The sequence below is a fragment of the Muntiacus reevesi genome, chromosome 7, assembly GCF_963930625.1.
Source record: "Muntiacus reevesi chromosome 7, mMunRee1.1, whole genome shotgun sequence".
Lineage (NCBI taxonomy): Eukaryota > Metazoa > Chordata > Mammalia > Artiodactyla > Cervidae > Muntiacus > Muntiacus reevesi.
The window spans coordinates 17346690-17366036 of record NC_089255.1 but is presented as its reverse complement, the minus strand read 5'-3'; the positions used below and the strand labels follow the sequence as shown (position 1 = coordinate 17366036).

Genomic DNA, 19347 nt, shown 5'->3' with positions numbered 1-19347 from the left:
TAGCAACTAAACAACAACATTAAGGTAATAATGACCTTAAATTTTAAAAAGGATACTCTGATTTTTTGTACATTATCCAAAACTATGGAAGGAAGTTGTGGTAGACAGTATTATTATTTGAGATTATCCAATCCCCTACTTCCTCAAAGATGATCATATGTGTGTGTGTGTGTGTGTGTGTGTGTGTGTGTGTGTGTATCCCCACATGTATGACTTTTGCATACCTCACAAAGACTCTACCTCCCATGGTTATTGATTTGGAGACTGCTCATGTCATATGCAGAAGAAGGCAATGGCACCTACTCCAGTATTCTTGCCTGGAAAATCCCATGGATGGAGAAGCCTGGTAGGCTGCAGTCCATGGGGTCACTAAGAGTCAGACACGACTGAGCGACTTCACTTTCACTTTTCACTTTCGTGCATTGAAGAAGGAACTGGCAACCCACTCCAGTGTTCTTGCCTGGAGAATCCCAGGGACGGGGGAGCCTGTGGGCTGCCGTCTATGGGGTCGCACAGAGTCGGACACGACTGAAGCGACTTAGCATCAGCAGCAGCAGCATGTCATGTGCTGTGGCCAAATCTGAGCCAGCCTTCTTGTTTCAATACTTTTATCAAGAGACTGCCATGTTTCCTGTAAGGGGTGTTCCTTCAGCCTTGGTTCTGGAGGGGCATCACAGGCTATTTCCACAGAGCTGACCCACAGTCTGCAACATAATGTTAATAGGACATACAAGTTTGTTATTTTGAGAAACCACTGAAATTCGGAGGTAATTTTTACAACAAAATGAACACTGCAGGAACTGGAACCAGAAGTGGGGTGCTACCTTTAATACCAGTACCACCAAAAATAATAAAATTATGTAGGCATGGAGGACAGGAGGCTGAAGCAAGGAAGCTGTAAGGGCAAACCACATAATGTAGTGGTAAACAAAAATGTTAGGTGTAAAATATTAGGCAACTTGGTGAAAAGACTGGAATTGTGATTGGCATCTACAGTGGGAGTATGTAAAAGTGAAGTGTTAGCTGCTCAGTCATGTTCAACTCTGCAACCCATGGACTGTAACCTGCCAGGCCCCTCTGTCCATAGGATTCTTCAGGCAAGAATACTGCAGTGGGTAGCTATTCCCTTCTCCAGGGCATCTTCCTGACCCAGGAATCAAACCTGGGTCTCCTGCATTGCAGGTGGATTCTTTGCCACTGCTGCTGCTGCTAAGTCGCTTCAGTCGTGTCCAACTCTGTGCGACCCCATAGACTGAGCCACTAGGAAAACCCTATTATTGTATCAGGTAGGGTTCTCCAGAGAAATAGAATAGAAGATATCTATGTATCTATATCTCAAAGATATCTGTATCTAAGAGAGAGATACTTATTTACTTTAAGGAGTTAGCCTACATGAATATGGGACTGAAAAATCTGATTTGTAAGACAGGCCAGCAGGCTGGGAACTCAGGCAGGATTTCTGTGTTATAGCCATGAAGCAGGATTGCTTATTCTCTCGAAGTTTTCTGATCTTGCTTTTTAGGTTTTCAAGTGATTGGATTAGGCCCTACCCTACATTATCAAGGGATATCTCCTTTACCTCAGATCAGCTGATTTCAGATGTTAATTACATCTACAAAATACCTTCATAGCAACATCTAGACTCATGTGTGACCAAACAACTGGACATCATAGCTAAGCCAAGTTGCCCTATAAAATTTACCCATATATATGTGTGTGTGTGTGTACACATACATATATAGTGCTGTTTTGAAGAGAGTGGAATATGAATACAGAAGGTACTTTCTAATAAATCTCATGATAAGGCAGCAAACAAATTAGTTTGATGACAACTAATAAACTAAGGATGTTTGAGCATCTAAAACAGAGGTTGGCAACTGTGGCTCACTGCTTGTTTTTTATAAATAAAGTTTTATTGTAACACAGCAGTGCTTATTTTTTGTATATTGTCTGTGGCTGTTTTCATTCTACAGTGACAGAGTTGAATAGTTACAACAGAGACTGCATGGCTTGCAAATCCTGAAATACCATCTAACCCTTTATAGCAAATGCTTGCCAATGCTTAAAGAATACATAGAAATGTTGCTTGTGGTTCTTGCTTTGTTATAGTTCATTCCTAGCTCAATATTTCCATTCAAGTATGAATGTATACTTATTAAACATTACAGTAGCAATGTCTTGTTTTTGAAAGCCACAGATTTAACTAGTTTCATAAAATTTAATAATTTCTTAACTTTTCGTAGCATAGACATTCAAATTTGCTCTTAGATCACTTGCTGAATTCAATTTTTATGGACAAAATATATTTGAATGCTGTTAGTTTTTAAATGAATACTTGTGTATCTTTGGGAATGAATAGAAAGTATTTTTTGTACAAAATTTTGTCAGCTTCATATTACAATTGCAGAATTCATTGTTTGTATCTATCTTCCTTCTTTTAAGATGGTAAAAAGGTGTATTTCTATGTCCAGCTCATCCCCTTTTTTTAGATAATGGATTTAAAAAAAAGTAATCTATTTTTTAATTTGCTCCTTTATCTGTAAAACTGAATCAGACTACAAGATGCATTTGTTTCCCAACCAAGTAATAAATTGCAGCTTTGGTTAGTAGAGAGAGTCCAGGCCCTGGATTCAGACAGTCCTTGGTTTAAATGTAGTGGTTTAAAACAACAGCTATTTTACTTGCTGCTGACTCCATAGGTCAGCAGTTTGGGCTGGGTTCTGCTGCTTGGTTGTCCCACTGGTCTTGTCTGGGATTACTCCTGAGGCTGCCAAGTCATCTGGTAGTGCCTCTAAGGCTGGGTGGTCTAAGTTGGCCACGCTAATGTGTCTGGCAGTTTTTGCTAGATTGCATGACTGGGTGGTTGGGCTCTTTCTCTCATAAAATCTCTCATGCTCTAGGAGGCTAGCTTGCTTACCCTGTGTCAGCAACAGCCCCAGAGGGGAAGCTGCAGGGTCTCTTGAGACTTCGATTCAATGTTCTACAAGATCACTTCTGCCACAGTTCAACTTCTCAAGTCCAGCCCAGATTTAAGGGATGAGAAAATAAATGCCATCTTTTGATGAGAATCATGGCAAAGTCATATTGCAAAGAATGGGTTTACAGGAGAGGAGGGAATTAATAGTAGCTGCCCAATCTAACACCATCAGTTGCTTAGTTTCTTTATGCCCTGTTTGGAAAGTAGAAATAGCAATGTGACTTAGAGAGTTTTTCTTATAGTGTAACAATTATGTATATAAAGCACTTAGAAGTATTTCTTAAAGAATTTTGAAATTGAATCTTTATTTTAAATGCTGTGTTTTATTATTGTATGCTTACATGTCATGAGAGTATTCATTCTTCTTCATTATTAATTTGGTCATGTATTTTTAATGAGGAGAAACATATTAAGACTCATTGGGAGCAAATCCTGTGTAAAATAACAATGCAGGAAGAGTTAGGCATATGTGTAGAACTATTATCCTTTTCATAATTAAAAAGAAAAGCCGCTAACTTCTAATGTGTTTGTAAAAACATATATTTTCTTATGACCCTCTGTCTATACATATCTTTGTATTTCCAACTTTCAATTTTAAAAATACTGGTTAGTAGGGTAAGATTTATTATCAGTTTAATTCTCGAAGGGTCTTTTTAGTTCTAGCAAACATATTTTTATTTAGCTGTTTCTCTGCAAAGCCAAGAATAAATAGAAAACCAAAGAAACAAAAATAGCTCTTACTTTTCACTGTAGTCAAACACCATCAGAGGCTCTTTTATAAGTGTATCTGTTTTGCTTTTTACTTTGTCAAGAATAAACATAGACTGTTTCCTAAATCTGTCCTGTTTTCAGACATTAGCAGAAATGTTTGTTAAAACTCATCAGAGGTATTACTGTGTTCATTGGTGTGTGTAAGGTAGGGTAGGAGGCATAATAGACCCTTCTTGGTTTTTACCTTTATACTGAAAAAAATTCACTCATGACACTTAGATGTTTAAAGAACTCTAATTTGAATACACTTTTCTCTAAAATTTTCTTGGGAGAAAATTTTCTCCCAAATAACCAATTGCTTAGCACTTTAAAGGGAATCTTAAATAAGATCTTATATATCCAGCCTAAGAGCTCTATTCTTGTATGATACACATTTATCATTTGTTGTGTTCAAGATCTATGTATATATTTACTTTAGAATTTGATGCTTCTTCTGTTGCCAGAAGATTGTTAAAATAAAACAGGAAGGGTGAAATATGTAATATTATTAAATAAATGATACTTATTAAAATTGGAGAGGCAATTTCCTATCTATTTTAAACAACCTCTTTTGGGCCCCTAGACAGCTCTAATAAAGGAGCAAATACCTGCAATAGTTAGTGGTAGACAGTCTGGTATTTATACGACAGACTAAGACTAGAATAGAATGAAACGGAGTGGTGAGGAAATCTTATCAAGGCAGTGCTGAGTCTTTTAGACTGCAGTTTGTTTAAAGTTATTATATTTGTTTTTAAAATTTTATAGCACCTTCAGTATTTAAGATATTCGATTTGTTATTTAAGTAATAATAACAATAATTGTTGTTGTTTTTTCTTGACATTTTTATGTAGAGAAATTCAGTAAAGCAGGATTTAGCCTGTTAATGTCTTGGTCAGAGAAATGGTTGACAGGATAAGTTTTTCCCTTCCTCTAATTGTTCCATTGAGTCCTGACTAAATAGTACTTTCAGATCATGTAGTGGAGACTTGAGTAGATAACATGGGGCCTAATTAAACAAGGAAAAGGGAAAATCAGAAGGGAAGAGTCTGGAATGTAGGAGAAAGATACTGGATGTACAGTTTGTGTTTTCCTGTTTTATTTTAGCATTCTTTTTTTTTTTCCTTTTTCTGTTATGTAAGCTCTAACTTGCTGTTATATAAGAAAGAAGAGTAAATAACCTTTGGACCAAATGGAATGGGGGAAATATTTCTAACCATCATCAATCCAGTGAACTGGAGAACAGTCCTTAATTGTGCAGCCTAATCTTCAAGGAATGTTTATGCTTCATGAGCTTTGCTTTCTGCTGCTCGGTTGTGGCAGGGCTTGTCTTGGGTTTAGTAACGAGAATGGTGATAATTGTAGGGTACCGTGGAAGCCTTAAACTCATTGAGTTATGTGCTCTAAATATGTATTGCTTTTTACATGTCAATTATACTTTAATAAAGTGGTTTTAAAAAGAGAGATTTTGGCTATCTTATTAACTTCTATATCTCTGGTGCCATGCCTGACATATTATTAGGTGCTTCATTAAAGTTTGTATCTGCAAATATGGAAGCTTTTATTTTTTATTTTTTTGATGTAAAGGACATCTAAGTTTATGTTGCTTAATTTTTTTAAAGATACTTGCATTTTTATGTCAAAGATTTATTTTGAGATGATTTGAGAAGTTGAAATTTCTTAATTAGTAGAAACCACTGGATAAGTCTAACAAAAGAATTCTCTAATCATTCTGTAACTGCAATTGCCTTAAACAAAATCCCGTAATCTCCCAGTGACTCAGTTTCTGCATAAATAATATGAGAATCAGTTAGCATTTCAATATGAGGAGGCTGAAGGAGGTAGTGGGGATAACACTTTTCAGGGATTTGTAGACATCATGATCATAGCCTGGTGTGCTACAGTCCGTGAGGTTGCAAAGAATCGGACATGACTAAGCAACTGAACAACAAGACATCATGAAGGAATTTGTTTTTCTCCTCCAAGAATAGGAAACTACTGAAAGATTTTAAGTGAGGTGGCAGAGGGTGCTTGAAAGGGAGTGCTGGTGATGTGACTTGGTTTTCATTCTGAAAATCACTTTGGCTACAGTGTGGAGAATACAAGGGAAGGGGCTGGAATGAATCTGGACAGACTGTTTAGGACATTAATGCAGTAATCCTGGTGAAGGATGGTGCTAACTTGAAGTAGGGTGATGTCGGTAGACATGGAGATGAGCAGGTGGATTTGAATAATGGGGAGGTAAAGTCTCTGAGATTTGGTACCAGGGGAACAAGGAGGGTCAGTTGTCAAGACTCATCTCTATGTTTCTGTCTTGTACAATTAGATGGATGATAGTACCATTTACTGTGTTAGTGAAAGTTGGAGTAAGATCAAGCTTCAGGAGGAACATGTTTATAGTTTGAAACATGGAGGTACTTTTAAGACACTGAAGACGAATTGTCACAAAGGTGTTTGAATATGTGGGCCTGAAGCTTAGAGAAGCCTCGGTTGCAGATGTGTATATGACAGTCATATGTGAACAGATTTTTTAGTTACAATATGATGAAGTGCTTTGTCTACAAGCTCTGTTTAGTTTCCTAATTTGTGGTGTTATTTCAAACCTGGTGATTTTTCTACTCATCTTTTTAATTTTTTTAGAATATGTATTTAGAATAAAATAATTTAATTTTTTAGAATAAAAATTCTTTAGAATTTTTTAGAATAAAAATTTTTAGAAAAATTTTTATTTTTTTAGAATAATTTTTTTAGAAAATATTTTACTAAAACGTAAGATTTACAAAAGTTTTCAGATAAGCCACACAAAATGATCACAGGGTTTTTCCTGAAGGGAGAATTCTACACTTGACAGGAGGGTCACAGTGTTACTCATAAGGGCTGTGATATTTGTTTAATGTTTCCATTTTGGTTCAAACGATAGAGCTTGTCCATCTACAGTGTCTAAATGAAGTTAGACTTGGCTGGAGAGCATATTCTAAAAAACTGGCTAGCTGTTTTTACCCAATGCAGTTAGATCACCATAAGACAGGAGAAAGGAACTCATAAAATAAACTAAAACTACTTTCTCCCCCACCAAAAAAATAAAGTATAACACCTGCACCCCTGCTGCTAACCCTGACAACTACCTTTATTCACAGTGCTTTCTATTTAAACCATGATGGGGGAAATGAATAAAAGCAGAGAGGGGTCACTGCTTTTGAATGTTTTGCAACATCCAGATGGTACTTGTAGCCTCTGCTCAGGCTTTACAACAGTGAATCAGGGCAAGACATAGATTTGCTAATGTACATTTAATCACCAAAGGACTGAAGCTGTCTGGGCTTTTATTCTGTAATGTTTTTAAGACTGTGTCCATTAAATGCAAACAAAAAAGGAAGAAGTCTTGGCAGAACAGAAGTCATGCAGACTTGATGATCAGATCAATGTAAATATTATTCATGGCATATAGCCTAGTCCATGCTCTGGCTGTTTCAATGACTTGGGCTTGGTTGGCCTTCCACTGCTCTTAAATTGTTTGCTAATGGATTATCTGGTTTGGAAACACTTAACAAAGCCAGGATCCATGGCAGAACTGTTCATATCTGCAGTGCTGGGGACCACTTATTCAAAATATCTAAACATATTCTTCCCAGCTTGTCTACATTAGGATGATAAATTTTGGTTATAAAACATACTTTAGGGCCTGCCATTGGGTATTCTTCTGGAAGGAATCGTTCAAGTTTAAAAGTCCCTTCCTCAAAGGGGGAATCCTGTGGGCCAGCAGTGACCGCATGAAAATAACAGGCATTACTTTTATCTGGTTCTCTTTATGCCAGGAACTGGTTCTGCCAGCAGATGCTGGGTTTCCTTGATAATCTTTTGGGGCAGCCCGGCCATCTTGTTAGATCCCGAGTTCGGCCTCTGATCTTGTCTCCCTTCTCATCTTTTAGTATATAGTTTGCTAAACTATCTACTTTTTTCCTACCATTTTTTTTTTCTGATTTTCTCTCTTTTGCTATACTTCTATACCTTCCATATAATTAATGTCATATTACAGCAGTGTATGAACACCCCACTCCAGTATTCTTGCTGGGAGAATCCCATAAACAGAGGAACCTGGCGGGCAACAGTCCACGGGGTCACAAAGAGTCAGACACAACTGAGCATCTGAGCATAGAACATAGATAGATAGCATTGTATTATGATTATTTGCATGTTTACATATGTATCTTTTTCATATTGTGAGAGCAATTGAAGAAAATAACTGGGTTTTATTCCTGTGAATTGCCTGAGGCCAGGTCTCATGTATGTTTCGTTCCCTGTTTTATATCCTGCACCTGACATGTGGCATAGCACATACCAAATGATCATGTATATTTAAATCCTGAATTGAGTATTTAAATATATCCCTTTACACATAATGCTTGGTAAATTTTTACTGAACAAAATAAATTATCCCATCTTCTGACAGTTATTCAGTATTTTAGAAATATTGTATGAAAGACAGAACTCCTTTGCAGCTTCTCCTTGTCTGTGTTAGCGGTTTTTGACTTGGGGTTCATGGATTCCATATTTGTAGAGAGATCAGTGACCCTCCAAAAGTAAATGTAAATTATTTTGATTATGTGCTTATATATACTTGTAAAAAGAGCATCCATTCCTTTCATCTGATTCTTGAAAGGGTCTGCGACACTAAAATGATAAACAACTGTGAATTAGGTACTTTCTTTTAGCATGACTTTTCTTGGTTTTAAGCAGTTTTCTATGAAAGTTTTGTAGTAATCTGTGAAAGTTTTGTGTATGTTTCTCTTTTGGATAATGCATCTAGAATGGCCTTTAGGCTAAAACTGGTCTTCAAATAATATTACCTGTGATCTGTTGAGTCTACCCCTTAAATATATAAATACTTTATATGAATTTGCATATATTTTAAAGTCTACTTGCTTATTTGCTTCTATAAAGTACTTCTCAAGAGACCTTTTATCCTAAATATTGAATAAATGAAGCAGCTGTTGGACTCATTTACATTTAAAAATCTTGACTAGACCTTTTAACAGAGAAGAAATTAGAGGTTAGTATACAAAATTTTTAGTAATTTTTCTGCATGGTGGAATTTCTATTTTTATATGTAAAGTTAAATGTATTACAGATTTTCTACATTAGAGATATATTACTTAAATATTTTAAAAATTTCAGTTAATTTCTGAAAAGTTGTGAATTTGCAGTTAATGCTAATATGAGGAAATCACTGTCAAAACTTTTAAGTGATTTTCTTTATGGTGATTTAGTGTTTAAAGATATCTCTTTAGGTCTACCTAGAATACTTTGTGTTAGAATGTTTTATTTATTCTCTAGAAACAACTGTATTTTGATTTTTACCATAGATGTGTTGGCTTGGTACATTCTGCGTTTAATGAATAGCTTCTTTTCAAATAGTACAGTCCTGAAGTACAAAAATATATTTATTATAATATGTGGTAAACATTTAATGCTTTTTTTAAAAAATTGCTTCTTTTCAGAATGCTTTCATTCCATAGCACAGGACTTATCTTGTAAGTATATGGCTGTGAATGAAAATGGCTTCATTTTAATCCAGAGAGGACTGAGTGGAAAGGATATACTGTGTTTCCTGCCAATTTAATGAAGGGCCTTGGTAAGAGGCATGTAATATAGTTTAGAAATGTATGCATCAACCAAATTTATTGGAAAAAGTGTCAAAAGGGCATGAAACACAGAAGTTTAAAGAATAGTTTAGCATAGTGAACCCCTGATGAACCTATAACTCAGCTTTAACAATTATTGACCTGTGGTCGATCTCATTTCATCTGTATCTTCACCCTCTTAATTTTGTTTTTAAAAGTTTATTAATTAATATAAAGCATGCTAATGATATTGTGAGATTGCAGTTCTTTTATTTTTAATTGTGGTGAAAAGCACAGACAATTCACCATCTTAACCATTTTTAAGTGAACATTTCAGTAGTGTTAAGTATATTCATACTGTTGTGCAAATTATCACCAGAAAATTTTCATCTTATAAATCTGAAATGCTAAAATATATTCATTAAATAGCAACTCCCCATTTCCCTGTTTCCCCTAATCCATTCTATGTTTTGTTTCTCTGAATTTGACTACTTTGGATACCTCATAAGTGGAATCATACAGTAGTTGTCTTTGGAGGGCTGGAGTTTGTTTCACTTAGCATAAAGTTAAGATTCATCTGTGGTGTAACATGTGAAAAATTTCCTTCCTTTTTATGCCTGATTCCTATTCCATTGCATGTATATACCACATTTTTTTTTTTATCAATTCATCCATCAATGGACATTTGAGTTGCTTCCACCTCTTGGCTATTGTGAATAATGCTACAGTGAACATGGGTGTGCAGATACCTCTTTGAGACTCTACTTTCAATCCATTCAGATATATACCCAGAAAAAGGATTAGTGGATTGTATGGTAGTTCTATTTTTAATTTTTTGAGGAATCTTCATCTTGTTTTCTGTAGTGGTTGCACCATGTTCATTCCCACCAACTGTGGTAAGGTTTCAAATTTTTCCACCATCTATGGGAAGGGTTCAGGTTTCTCCACATCCTTAGCAGCACTTATCATTTTCTAATTTTTTGATAGTAGCCATCCTAATGGGTGTGAAGTGATATGTTATTATGATTTGATTTGTATTTCTAATTTAATGATGTTTAACATCTTTTTATATGCTTGTTGGTCATTCATATATCATCTTTGGAGAAAGGTCGATTTAAGTCCTTGGGTCATTTTTTATTGGGTTATTTGTTTCTTTATAATTGAGTTACAATTCTTTATATAGTCTCCTTATTAACTGTTTATCAGATACATGATTTGGAAATATTTTCTCATTCTGTGTCTTTTGTACAGGAGTTTTTAAGTTGGATGTAGTTCCATTTTTGCTTTTGTTGCCTGTGCTTTTGTTGTCATATATAAGACATTACTGTTAAATCCCAAGTCATAAAGCTTTTCCCTGTATTTTCTTTTAGGAGTTTTATATTTGAATGTTAAATTTAGGTCTTTAAATTTAGTCTTTAATCATTTTGAATTAAGTTTTCTATATAGTGTAAGATAAGGGTCCATCTTCATTCTTTTGCACATGAATATCCAGTTTTCTCAACAGAATTTGTTGAAGAGACTGTCCTTTCACCATCAACTGGTCTTAGCACCCTTGTTGAAGGTCATTTGACCTTATATATTAGGGTTTATTTCTGGTTCTTTATTCTGTTTCATTGATCTGTGCTGTGTGTGTGCTTAGTTGCTCAATTGTGTCCGACTCTTTGCAACCCCATGGACTGTAGCCCACCAGGCTTCTCTGTCCATGGGGATTCTCCAGGCAAGAATACTAGAGTGGGTTGCCATGTCCTCCTCAAGGGGACCTTCCCCAACCCATGGGTCAAACTCAGGTCTCCCGAATTGCAGGTGGGTTCTTTACTGTCTGAGCCACTGGGGAAGCCCAATGATCTGTGTGTCTGTTTTCATGACAATACCATACTGTTTTGATTACTGTAACCTTGTAACATATTTTGAAATCAGAACAGGTGAGACCTAAGACTTTTTCTTTCTCAAGATTATTTGGCTATTTGGGTTCCCTTGAAAGTCAATATGAATTTTAAGGTGAATTTTTCTATTTCTGAAAAAAAATGCCTTTGGAATTTTGATAGAGATTATATTGAATCTGTGAATTGCTTTGAGTAGTATTAACATTAACGATAGTAAATCTTCCAGTCGAACATGCTCTGTCTTTCCATTTATTTGTATCTTCTCTAATTTCTTTCAATAACGTTTTGTAGTCTTTGGTATACAAGTCTTTCACTTTATTGGTTTAGTCCTAATTATTGTATTATTTGTGATGCTATTGTAAGTGATATTGTTTTCTTAGTTTCATTTCTGGATTGCTCCTCGTTAGTGCATATAGAAGCATAATTGTTGTGCGTTGCTTTTGTATAGGATTTACAGCTGGTATGGGCTTCCCTGGTAGCTTGGACGGTAAAGCGCCTGCCTGCAATGCGAGAGACCCAGGTTCGATCCCTGGGTCGGGAAGATCCCCTGGAGAAGGAAATGGCAACCCACTCCAGTATTCATGCCTGGAAAATCCCGTGGACAGAGGAGCCTGGTGGGCTACAGTCAATGGGGTCACAAAGAGTTGGACACGACGGAGCGACTTCTCTTCTAATTGTGCTGAATTCATTGATTAGGTCTAAATTTTTTATTCTTGTGGAATTTTTAGGATTTTCTGCATATAACATCAGGTTCCCAGGTGGCTCAGTGATAAAGAATCTGCCTGCTAACACAGGAGACATGGCTTTGATCTTTGGTCAGGAAGATCCCCTGGAGAAGGAAATGGCAACCCACTTCAGTATTCTTTCCTGGGAAATCCTGTGGACAGATGAGCCTGGCAGTCTATAGTCCAATTGGGTTGCAAAAGAGTTGCAATACAACTTAACAACTAAACAACAAAGAACAACATGTAACATTATGTCATCTGCAAACATATAATTTTGCTCCTCCCTTTCCAATTTGAATGCCTTTTATTTCCTTTTTTTTTTTTTTGGTCTAGTTGTTCTGGGTAGAACTTCTAATACTTTGTTGAATAAAAGTAGTGAGAGTGAACATCCTTGTTTTGTTCCTGATCTTAGAGGAAGTGTTTCACCATTGGATATGATGATACCTATGTGCTTTTCATATGTAATTATTATTATGTTGAGGTAATTTCCTTCTTTTTTATGATTTAGTTATTTTTGGCTTTGCTGGGCCTTCATTGCTGTATGGGCTCTTCTCTAGTTGCAGTGCAAGGGCTTCTCGTTGCCATGGCTTCTCTTGTGGAGCACAGGCATGCAGGGCTCAGCAGTTGTGGCGTGTAGGGTTAGTTGCTCCATGGCGGTATGGGATTTTCCCAGACCAGGGATTGAACCCGTGTCTCCTGCATTGGTGTATGTGGTGTCATGGTGTATAATCCTTTCAGTGCGCTGTTGAATTCAGTCTGTCCCCCTGGTTATTTTAATTATTTTTGAAGTAAATACCAGAAATAGGAAGTAGGCTAATAAATGGGTAAACATATGATATACTGGCAGATACTGATAAGTATTATGAAGATGGATGAAACAGGGCAGAAAGATAAAGAGTGGCAAGGGTAGCATGGGGCTAGTGCTGTAGATACAGTATTTGAGAAGTTCTCTGAGGAAGTGATGTTTAAGAACTAGAATGAAGGTAGGGGAAGAACCTCATTGGCACAGGGGGCAGCAGAGGTGGGAATTTGTCTTGAGCTCTCTGGAAACAGCTGAGGAGGAGAGAGAGTAGGAAAAGGAGACTGAGGAACAGAGGAGGTTCAGGATAGCCACAGTTTAGGAGGTCCATACATCCTGTCTCCTGAGCCTTGGTTATTAGCACAAGACAGCTCCATATACGGCTTTTATTACTTCTGCAGATTTCCTCCTTTCTATTTCCTTTGCCTTTGCTGTCCTATTTCTAGAAAGAATGTGCTTGCTTTGTTAACCAAAGGATAGGACCTGAGTTCTATCCCACCCAGATTTCCCTGAAGAAGGGTGGAATCGAGTGGGCAGAGTCTCTGGGTCCAGCCAAGAATCCATTGTGATGTCTAATGTGATTTGGGGGGAAAAAAAAGTTGTTTCAAAAATAATACATTATGGTATGTGATCTTATATATCTTAGAATATGTACCTAATATTTTACATAGTAGGAAATGGATTTCTTGATGATATTCATAACAGAGTTTAGCTGGCGGCATGATCTGTAGTGTAGCCCTTACCTCCTCCTGTAAACAGTCGTGTTGGGCTGTTTTTCATTTCCATGAAATAGTTTTCCCAAATCTGACTTTTTGGAGGAAGTGTAAATTACTCTTGTGTTAATGTGGGAACTAGAACAGAAAAAACCCCTGGAGCTTGTGGAAATTTGTCACCATCCTTGATAATGTAAGGGATGTTGTGTTACATGGAGGTGAAACATCGCGGAGGAGAATGTGGAGAGGGTATTTACTTTGTCCCCAAGTGGAGTTTTATTTACAGTCTAGCTCAGTGATTAATATGCATTTGCTTCTTTTAATATTTAATCATCTTACTTGTTTTTTAAAATCCCTGAATCCAGATAATTTGATTTTCCACTGATAAAATATTTACTTGCTATATCAGGCAGGGTGCTAAACTTGGAAATTAAGAGCAGTGAGTTAAATTTAAAATTTGTTGAAAAGTATTCATCATAATGCAGACTATTTAATGTCTTGGCAGTGCTTCACTCTTCTCATTTCACATGTTAGGAGACAGGCTGGCAGCGGTTGTAAGCTGAAACCTGGTTGCATGCAGAACGAGACTGAGAGGGGTACAAGGAAAATGGAGAAAAATCTGAAAATGTTTCTGTGTGTGTGTGTGTTTCCTTAAATTAAAGTGTGATTCTATTTGCCAAAAGTAGAATTTTATATTCTGTTTATCATGGTTATTATAACTTCTGTTTAGACGATCCTAAGACTGAAACTGGTTTAAAATATTTTTTTGTGGGAATAACCAAATTTGTCTGTTAACAATATTGTTGTAATGTCACGCAAGTTGCTTTGATATAATAAGCATGTTTTACAATGTGTTTGAGTCATTTTTCCCTTGCAGACCTTAAGTTTATTACTCAGAGGAGAAGCATGCATTTACAGTATATTCTTAGCTGCTTTTCTCTATCTGTCACTCAGCTGTCAAGGCCTATGGAATCTAAAATAGATCCTGACCAATGGGAGGCAGTCTACACACTGTTTACGGGGATGATTCGGATGTGGACAGCTTTATTGTGCACAGGCGCTGGTCTGTGCCGCAGTGTTGAGGCGGCAGGATGTAGAGTGCTGTTCCAGCTTTCCAGTGGAGTCCCCGAAAGGGAAGGCAGTGAAAGACAGCTTCTAAAGAATAACAAATAGGAGGAGTTACAGTACCTGATTTGGGGCTGCTCTTAATCAAGTGCTGCCGCTGCAAGGAAGATAATTTTCAAGCGTTATGAAGGCGGAGAAGGATTCCGAAGACGAAGAAAATATCCTTAGAGATCCAAGCTAAGCGTAGCGCAGCATGAAGATTGCAGAACAGGAAGAGCTGTAAGAAGAAGGACTGAGTCACTAGTTAGGAGTTTCTCTGAGGGCTCGCTGTGTGAGCCACAGTGATTTGTAACTTAATGCGAACTAATTTGCTGTTAGCAACAAGAAACTAAATCCTGTCTATGATGAGCTGTTGGTTTTCTTGTGCTCCTAAGAACAGAGTAGGTATCCCTATAGCCAGTGAAACAAGAGTCTTGGCCAGGCTTTCTGAACTGTGTTCTTTTAAAATGTATTACTTTTTAAAAAATTTGGTTTCTATGTCTTATTCTATTCTCTCTGGTTTATTTGATTAGCAGACTGGGGCTAGTGATCGAAAACAAAAGTGCTTGTTTCTTTTTCTGGATTTAAAAAGCTCATAATAGAATTTTAGTAATTGAGCAGTATTTCTGTTAACTGACAGTGGGCCAAAGTGCTTGGTAGAGTAGAACTGAAAAATCACCGGATTAATACCAGACTTTAATCTTATTTAGTTATCTTTTAAAGAGCCTTACTTTCGGATTTTGCAATTGTTCTAGTGTTTTAAATAGCTCCTTTCTCCACCAGCTAGTTTACTTGGAAATAAAATTGAGATTGTTCTAACTGCAAGGGTAAACTAATCAATTTAGAGCAAGGGTTTGTGTGCTAAAGGTGACTTAATCCCTTAGGCATTTGAAATCACAAAGCCTGCATCTACTACCACTCCCCAAATTAGAGCCAGCACACTGATTGTTTTGTTTTAAAGCTAAAGAAAGGGGAAGCTGAAAATGTTGTTTAGACTGAGGCAGTAAGTAGAGCTCATAGGACTCATAGCATAGTTGATAATTTGAACTTTTCAAGTTAGAAGGAAGTAGTTCATCTCCAAATTTGACTGCAGACAGCAATTCTGAAGTCTTTGTAGATACTTGAACCAGATTCCATTGAAATGTTACATTTCATTGGTGGGTTAAAATTTTAATTTATCTTTTTTCATATTCAGTTTTTATATTTTTCACTTCAAGTATTTAATGAATACATTATTTATTTAGCTAGAAAATTGGTTACTTTTTTTGTTTTGTTTTAGAGGAGAGTAGATATAAAATAATCCTATTGCTCAAACGTTTAGAGGATATGCTTTATATAAAGTGATTCATTTTTTCCTCCAGAGATTTGTTATTGTATTTGTGGACATAAGAATTGCTTTGTAAGATAAGTGAAAGATATGTACATTATTTTTTGTTCTAAAAATGATATTGGACTTAGCAAAGAAGAATTTAGCAATAAGTTTACTGTACAGAATGTTAAAAGGCTAAAACCTTACTTGTTTAATGTATATTTTAGTTCTGAGTTCTACATTTCTACTTACTGAGAAAAGGTTAAAGTTATTGGCTTCAGAATATCTAATGTCTTGAATGTATTTTCTCCAATTAAAACTTGATAATCTTGATATAATTAAAATTATATCATTTGATATGTTTTTCTATTTTTAAAAAAATTGCCTTTACTGTTCCTTTGAAATACATATGCACTGTTTTTGTTGAAATCAAACATTTTTTTTAATAAAAAGCATTATATGTTGAATGTAAAGAAGCAAGAAAATGAAAGTCGTCTCTGATCCTATAATTTTAGGATTTTTAAGTAGTTAATATTTTTAGAGTTTTAAAAAATTTTTTTCTATGTAGATGTTTCTTTTTATCCTAATATATAAGCATAATGGATTGCTTTTTTAATTGCATGTATGTGTGTACAATTTGCTTCTATAATTATATTTCCAATAGTACCTTTTAAGCAAGTGATGCTGGGGGGAGAGGGGTGGGTGTTCTTAAATGTGTACAGAATTTCACTGCCTCTAAAGGTCTTGGGTGATAGGTAACCAGAGCCAATTTCAAAAGCTTGAATTATAGAACAGGAAAACAAGCACACTGATTTGGGAAGTGATGAGAAGTCATAATTGGGCTTGGCCTGTTAAGTCATTTGATATCCCTGGAGCCTTGATTTTTCTCATCTGTTAAATGGAGATGATAAATCTAGTTTATTAGGGTTGTTCCAGTAATTTATACCTGGCACATGGTAGGTATTCAACAGTTAATTCCTTTCCTTTCTTTGCTCTGAAGGCAAAGAAAACAGGGCAGAAAACATGAGAAATTCCCTTTTTCTCAAATATATAATATATAAATTATTTCTTGTATGTTGTATGTTTTGGAAAGGCTCTTTTCATCAAGTTAGAATAGTGAGGAGAAAGGAATTTGAGATACATTGGGCAACCCAGTGATGTATTATACAGCACTGTTTTCCCTTCTCTTGTTTCCCCTTCTTTGGAGAGCCATACTAATATAGTATATAGTATGCTATGTTTACTTTCTTTTTTCTTTATTGTAGCAAACAGCAGATTGGAACAAATATGATGACCGACTGATGAAAGCAGCAGAAAGGGGAGATGTAGAAAAAGTGTCCTCAATCCTTGCTAAAAAGGGAGTCAATCCAGGCAAGCTAGATGTGGAAGGCAGATCTGCGTGAGTATTACTCGTGGTAATTCTCTCAAGGGTACACCCTTGGCATACAAATGAAATTTGTGAATTATGGTTATCAACATGTAATTTAAAAAATCTTTATCAAAACCCACACTCTAAAATCTTTCAGACATCACTTTCATAAATTTGGACTAATAATTGTCCTCAATATGAAAGATTTTCAAAGTGAGAGAGAGAATACTAGAATACCACCCAGTGGTCTAGTTGTTTGGGCCCTATGGCAAATCACAGCCTGGGTTATTTGGTGCAATTTTGTTTTATAAGCTTTTTTTTTTTTAATACTCCTTATCATCTTTGATCCTCACAGTGGCCCTCTGAAAGAAGTAGGAAGAAGTTTACAGAGGCTAAATAACTTGGTGTCTAGTCTCATTAAAAGTCACAATCTGGGATATAAACCCAAGTTTTCTATTTTGGAAGAGTTCTATAAATTACACTACCTTTTCCCCTTAACCCCAATCCATTTTTTGTATTGGCGTAATTAATTTAAATGAAGATGTCTAGGACAACAGAAAGGCAGAATAACTAGTGTGACTTAGGGAGATATAGGCAGTGATCCTGCCCTTTTGTTTTGTGTTACTGAAGGCTGCTGGCTTGTCTATATGCTTATAAACCAGGTATCTTTTTTTCTACCTCTTCCTAGTCTTCATCATTTCCCTTCATGTTGAGGATAGGGAGCAGTTGGGTTAAAGGGTAGATCTAGATTCTGTTACTATCCTCTATAAATACAGCAGTTCAAACCTTATCTGGGAAACCTTCCAAAGTTAGAGGTGAAAAGTCTCATTTCCTTAAATTCCTCTCTGCCTTATACTTGGTTGAGTTTTTTTTTTTTTTTTTTTAGAATACTGGAAACTAGATACTAAATATAGAAATGAATATTAGGAAGTAAATAGTTAATGTTTGATGTAGGTTACTATCTTAGAATGCTTAGATACATAAATATAGTAAAAATAGCAGAGCATGACTTTAAGTTGTTTATAAGAGCACTGAAGTTTGAGGAGTCCCAATTTTTTGTACTGTTTCAGTTTTGTAAAGTAGGCAATTTGATAGCTACAGAAACTGGTTATTTTGAGTCCTGCTTCTATTTTTGCTAAATTTTAAGCCATTTATAGGACTCGCAGTATAAATAGTAAAAATTTAATATCAAAATTGTTTTTCATATTTTTTCCCCGAGTGCCATGATTTTAAAAGTTTAATGAAAATCTTCAGTGAAACCTTATTTCTTCAGTTTTGTCTGCCCATGCTTTGAATGTTTTGAATGAATGGTTACTTGAGATTTTGTTCAGACTTTTTTGATCTAAGGTTCAATTTTGAGGGAAATTACTTATATTAATAGAGTTATGCAAATCTGGTATAATATGATGAACTGTGGACTTTAGTTTATGATGAACTCTGAGCTTTAATTTATGAAATATTTGAGTAGTGTAAGTTTTTGAGGTATTCACTATAGAAGTAGAATTCTTTCTAGGATTCATAGGATAAAATATTTTCCTTTTGTTATTCACACACAAAGTGTTTCTTAATTAAAGCATTTTATATTTAGTCAAGTACAGGACATACTACAAATATATATTTTCTATAGTTATAAAAATAGTTTAATTTTGAATGGTTTTTTTTTTTGTTGTTGTTCTTAATTTTTGAAATTTAAGGCAAAATTGACAAGTCCTTCTTGATCTCTGTAGTGAAAGTGTAAGTCACTCCATCATGTCTGACTCTTTGCAACCCCATGGACTGCAGCCCCCAAGGCTCCTCTGTCCGTGGGATTCTCCAGGCAAGAACATGGGAGTGAATAGCCAATCTCTTCTCTAGGGAATCTTTCCGACCCAGGGATAAAACCCAGTCTCCTGCATTGCAGACAGATTCTTTACCATCTGAGCCATCAGCAAAGCCCCTCTTGATCACTATACAGTTTCAAAAATGAAATATTTGAGGCCTTGTGATAGTCATTACAAGAATCTATTTTATTCCTGGTCACCTCCTTCCCAGGGATGTAGCCCTTTGCCAGTACAAAACGGGGCAGGTTCACCTAGAATCCGTATTGCCTCCTGGAGAGCT

General features: G+C 35.9%; 1 protein-coding gene and 1 pseudogene across 3 annotated transcripts in view; one reads left to right on the top strand and one right to left on the bottom strand.

Moving 5' to 3' along the window:
* UACA (uveal autoantigen with coiled-coil domains and ankyrin repeats) overlaps positions 1–19347 on the top strand; it is an 83376-nt gene that overhangs the window by 25945 nt on the left and 38084 nt on the right. For 2 of the 3 annotated variants that reach the window (XM_065941751.1, XM_065941749.1), the window contains exon 2: positions 17144–17277. In XM_065941751.1, coding sequence (XP_065797823.1) covers positions 17144–17277 — 134 coding nt within the window. Of the gene's footprint in view, positions 1–14518; positions 14971–17143; positions 17278–19347 lie in introns of those variants that run through there. The other variant, XM_065941750.1, reaches the window with a different exon arrangement.
* LOC136172042 (ubiquitin-conjugating enzyme E2 N-like) lies at positions 7122–7600 on the bottom strand (annotated as a pseudogene).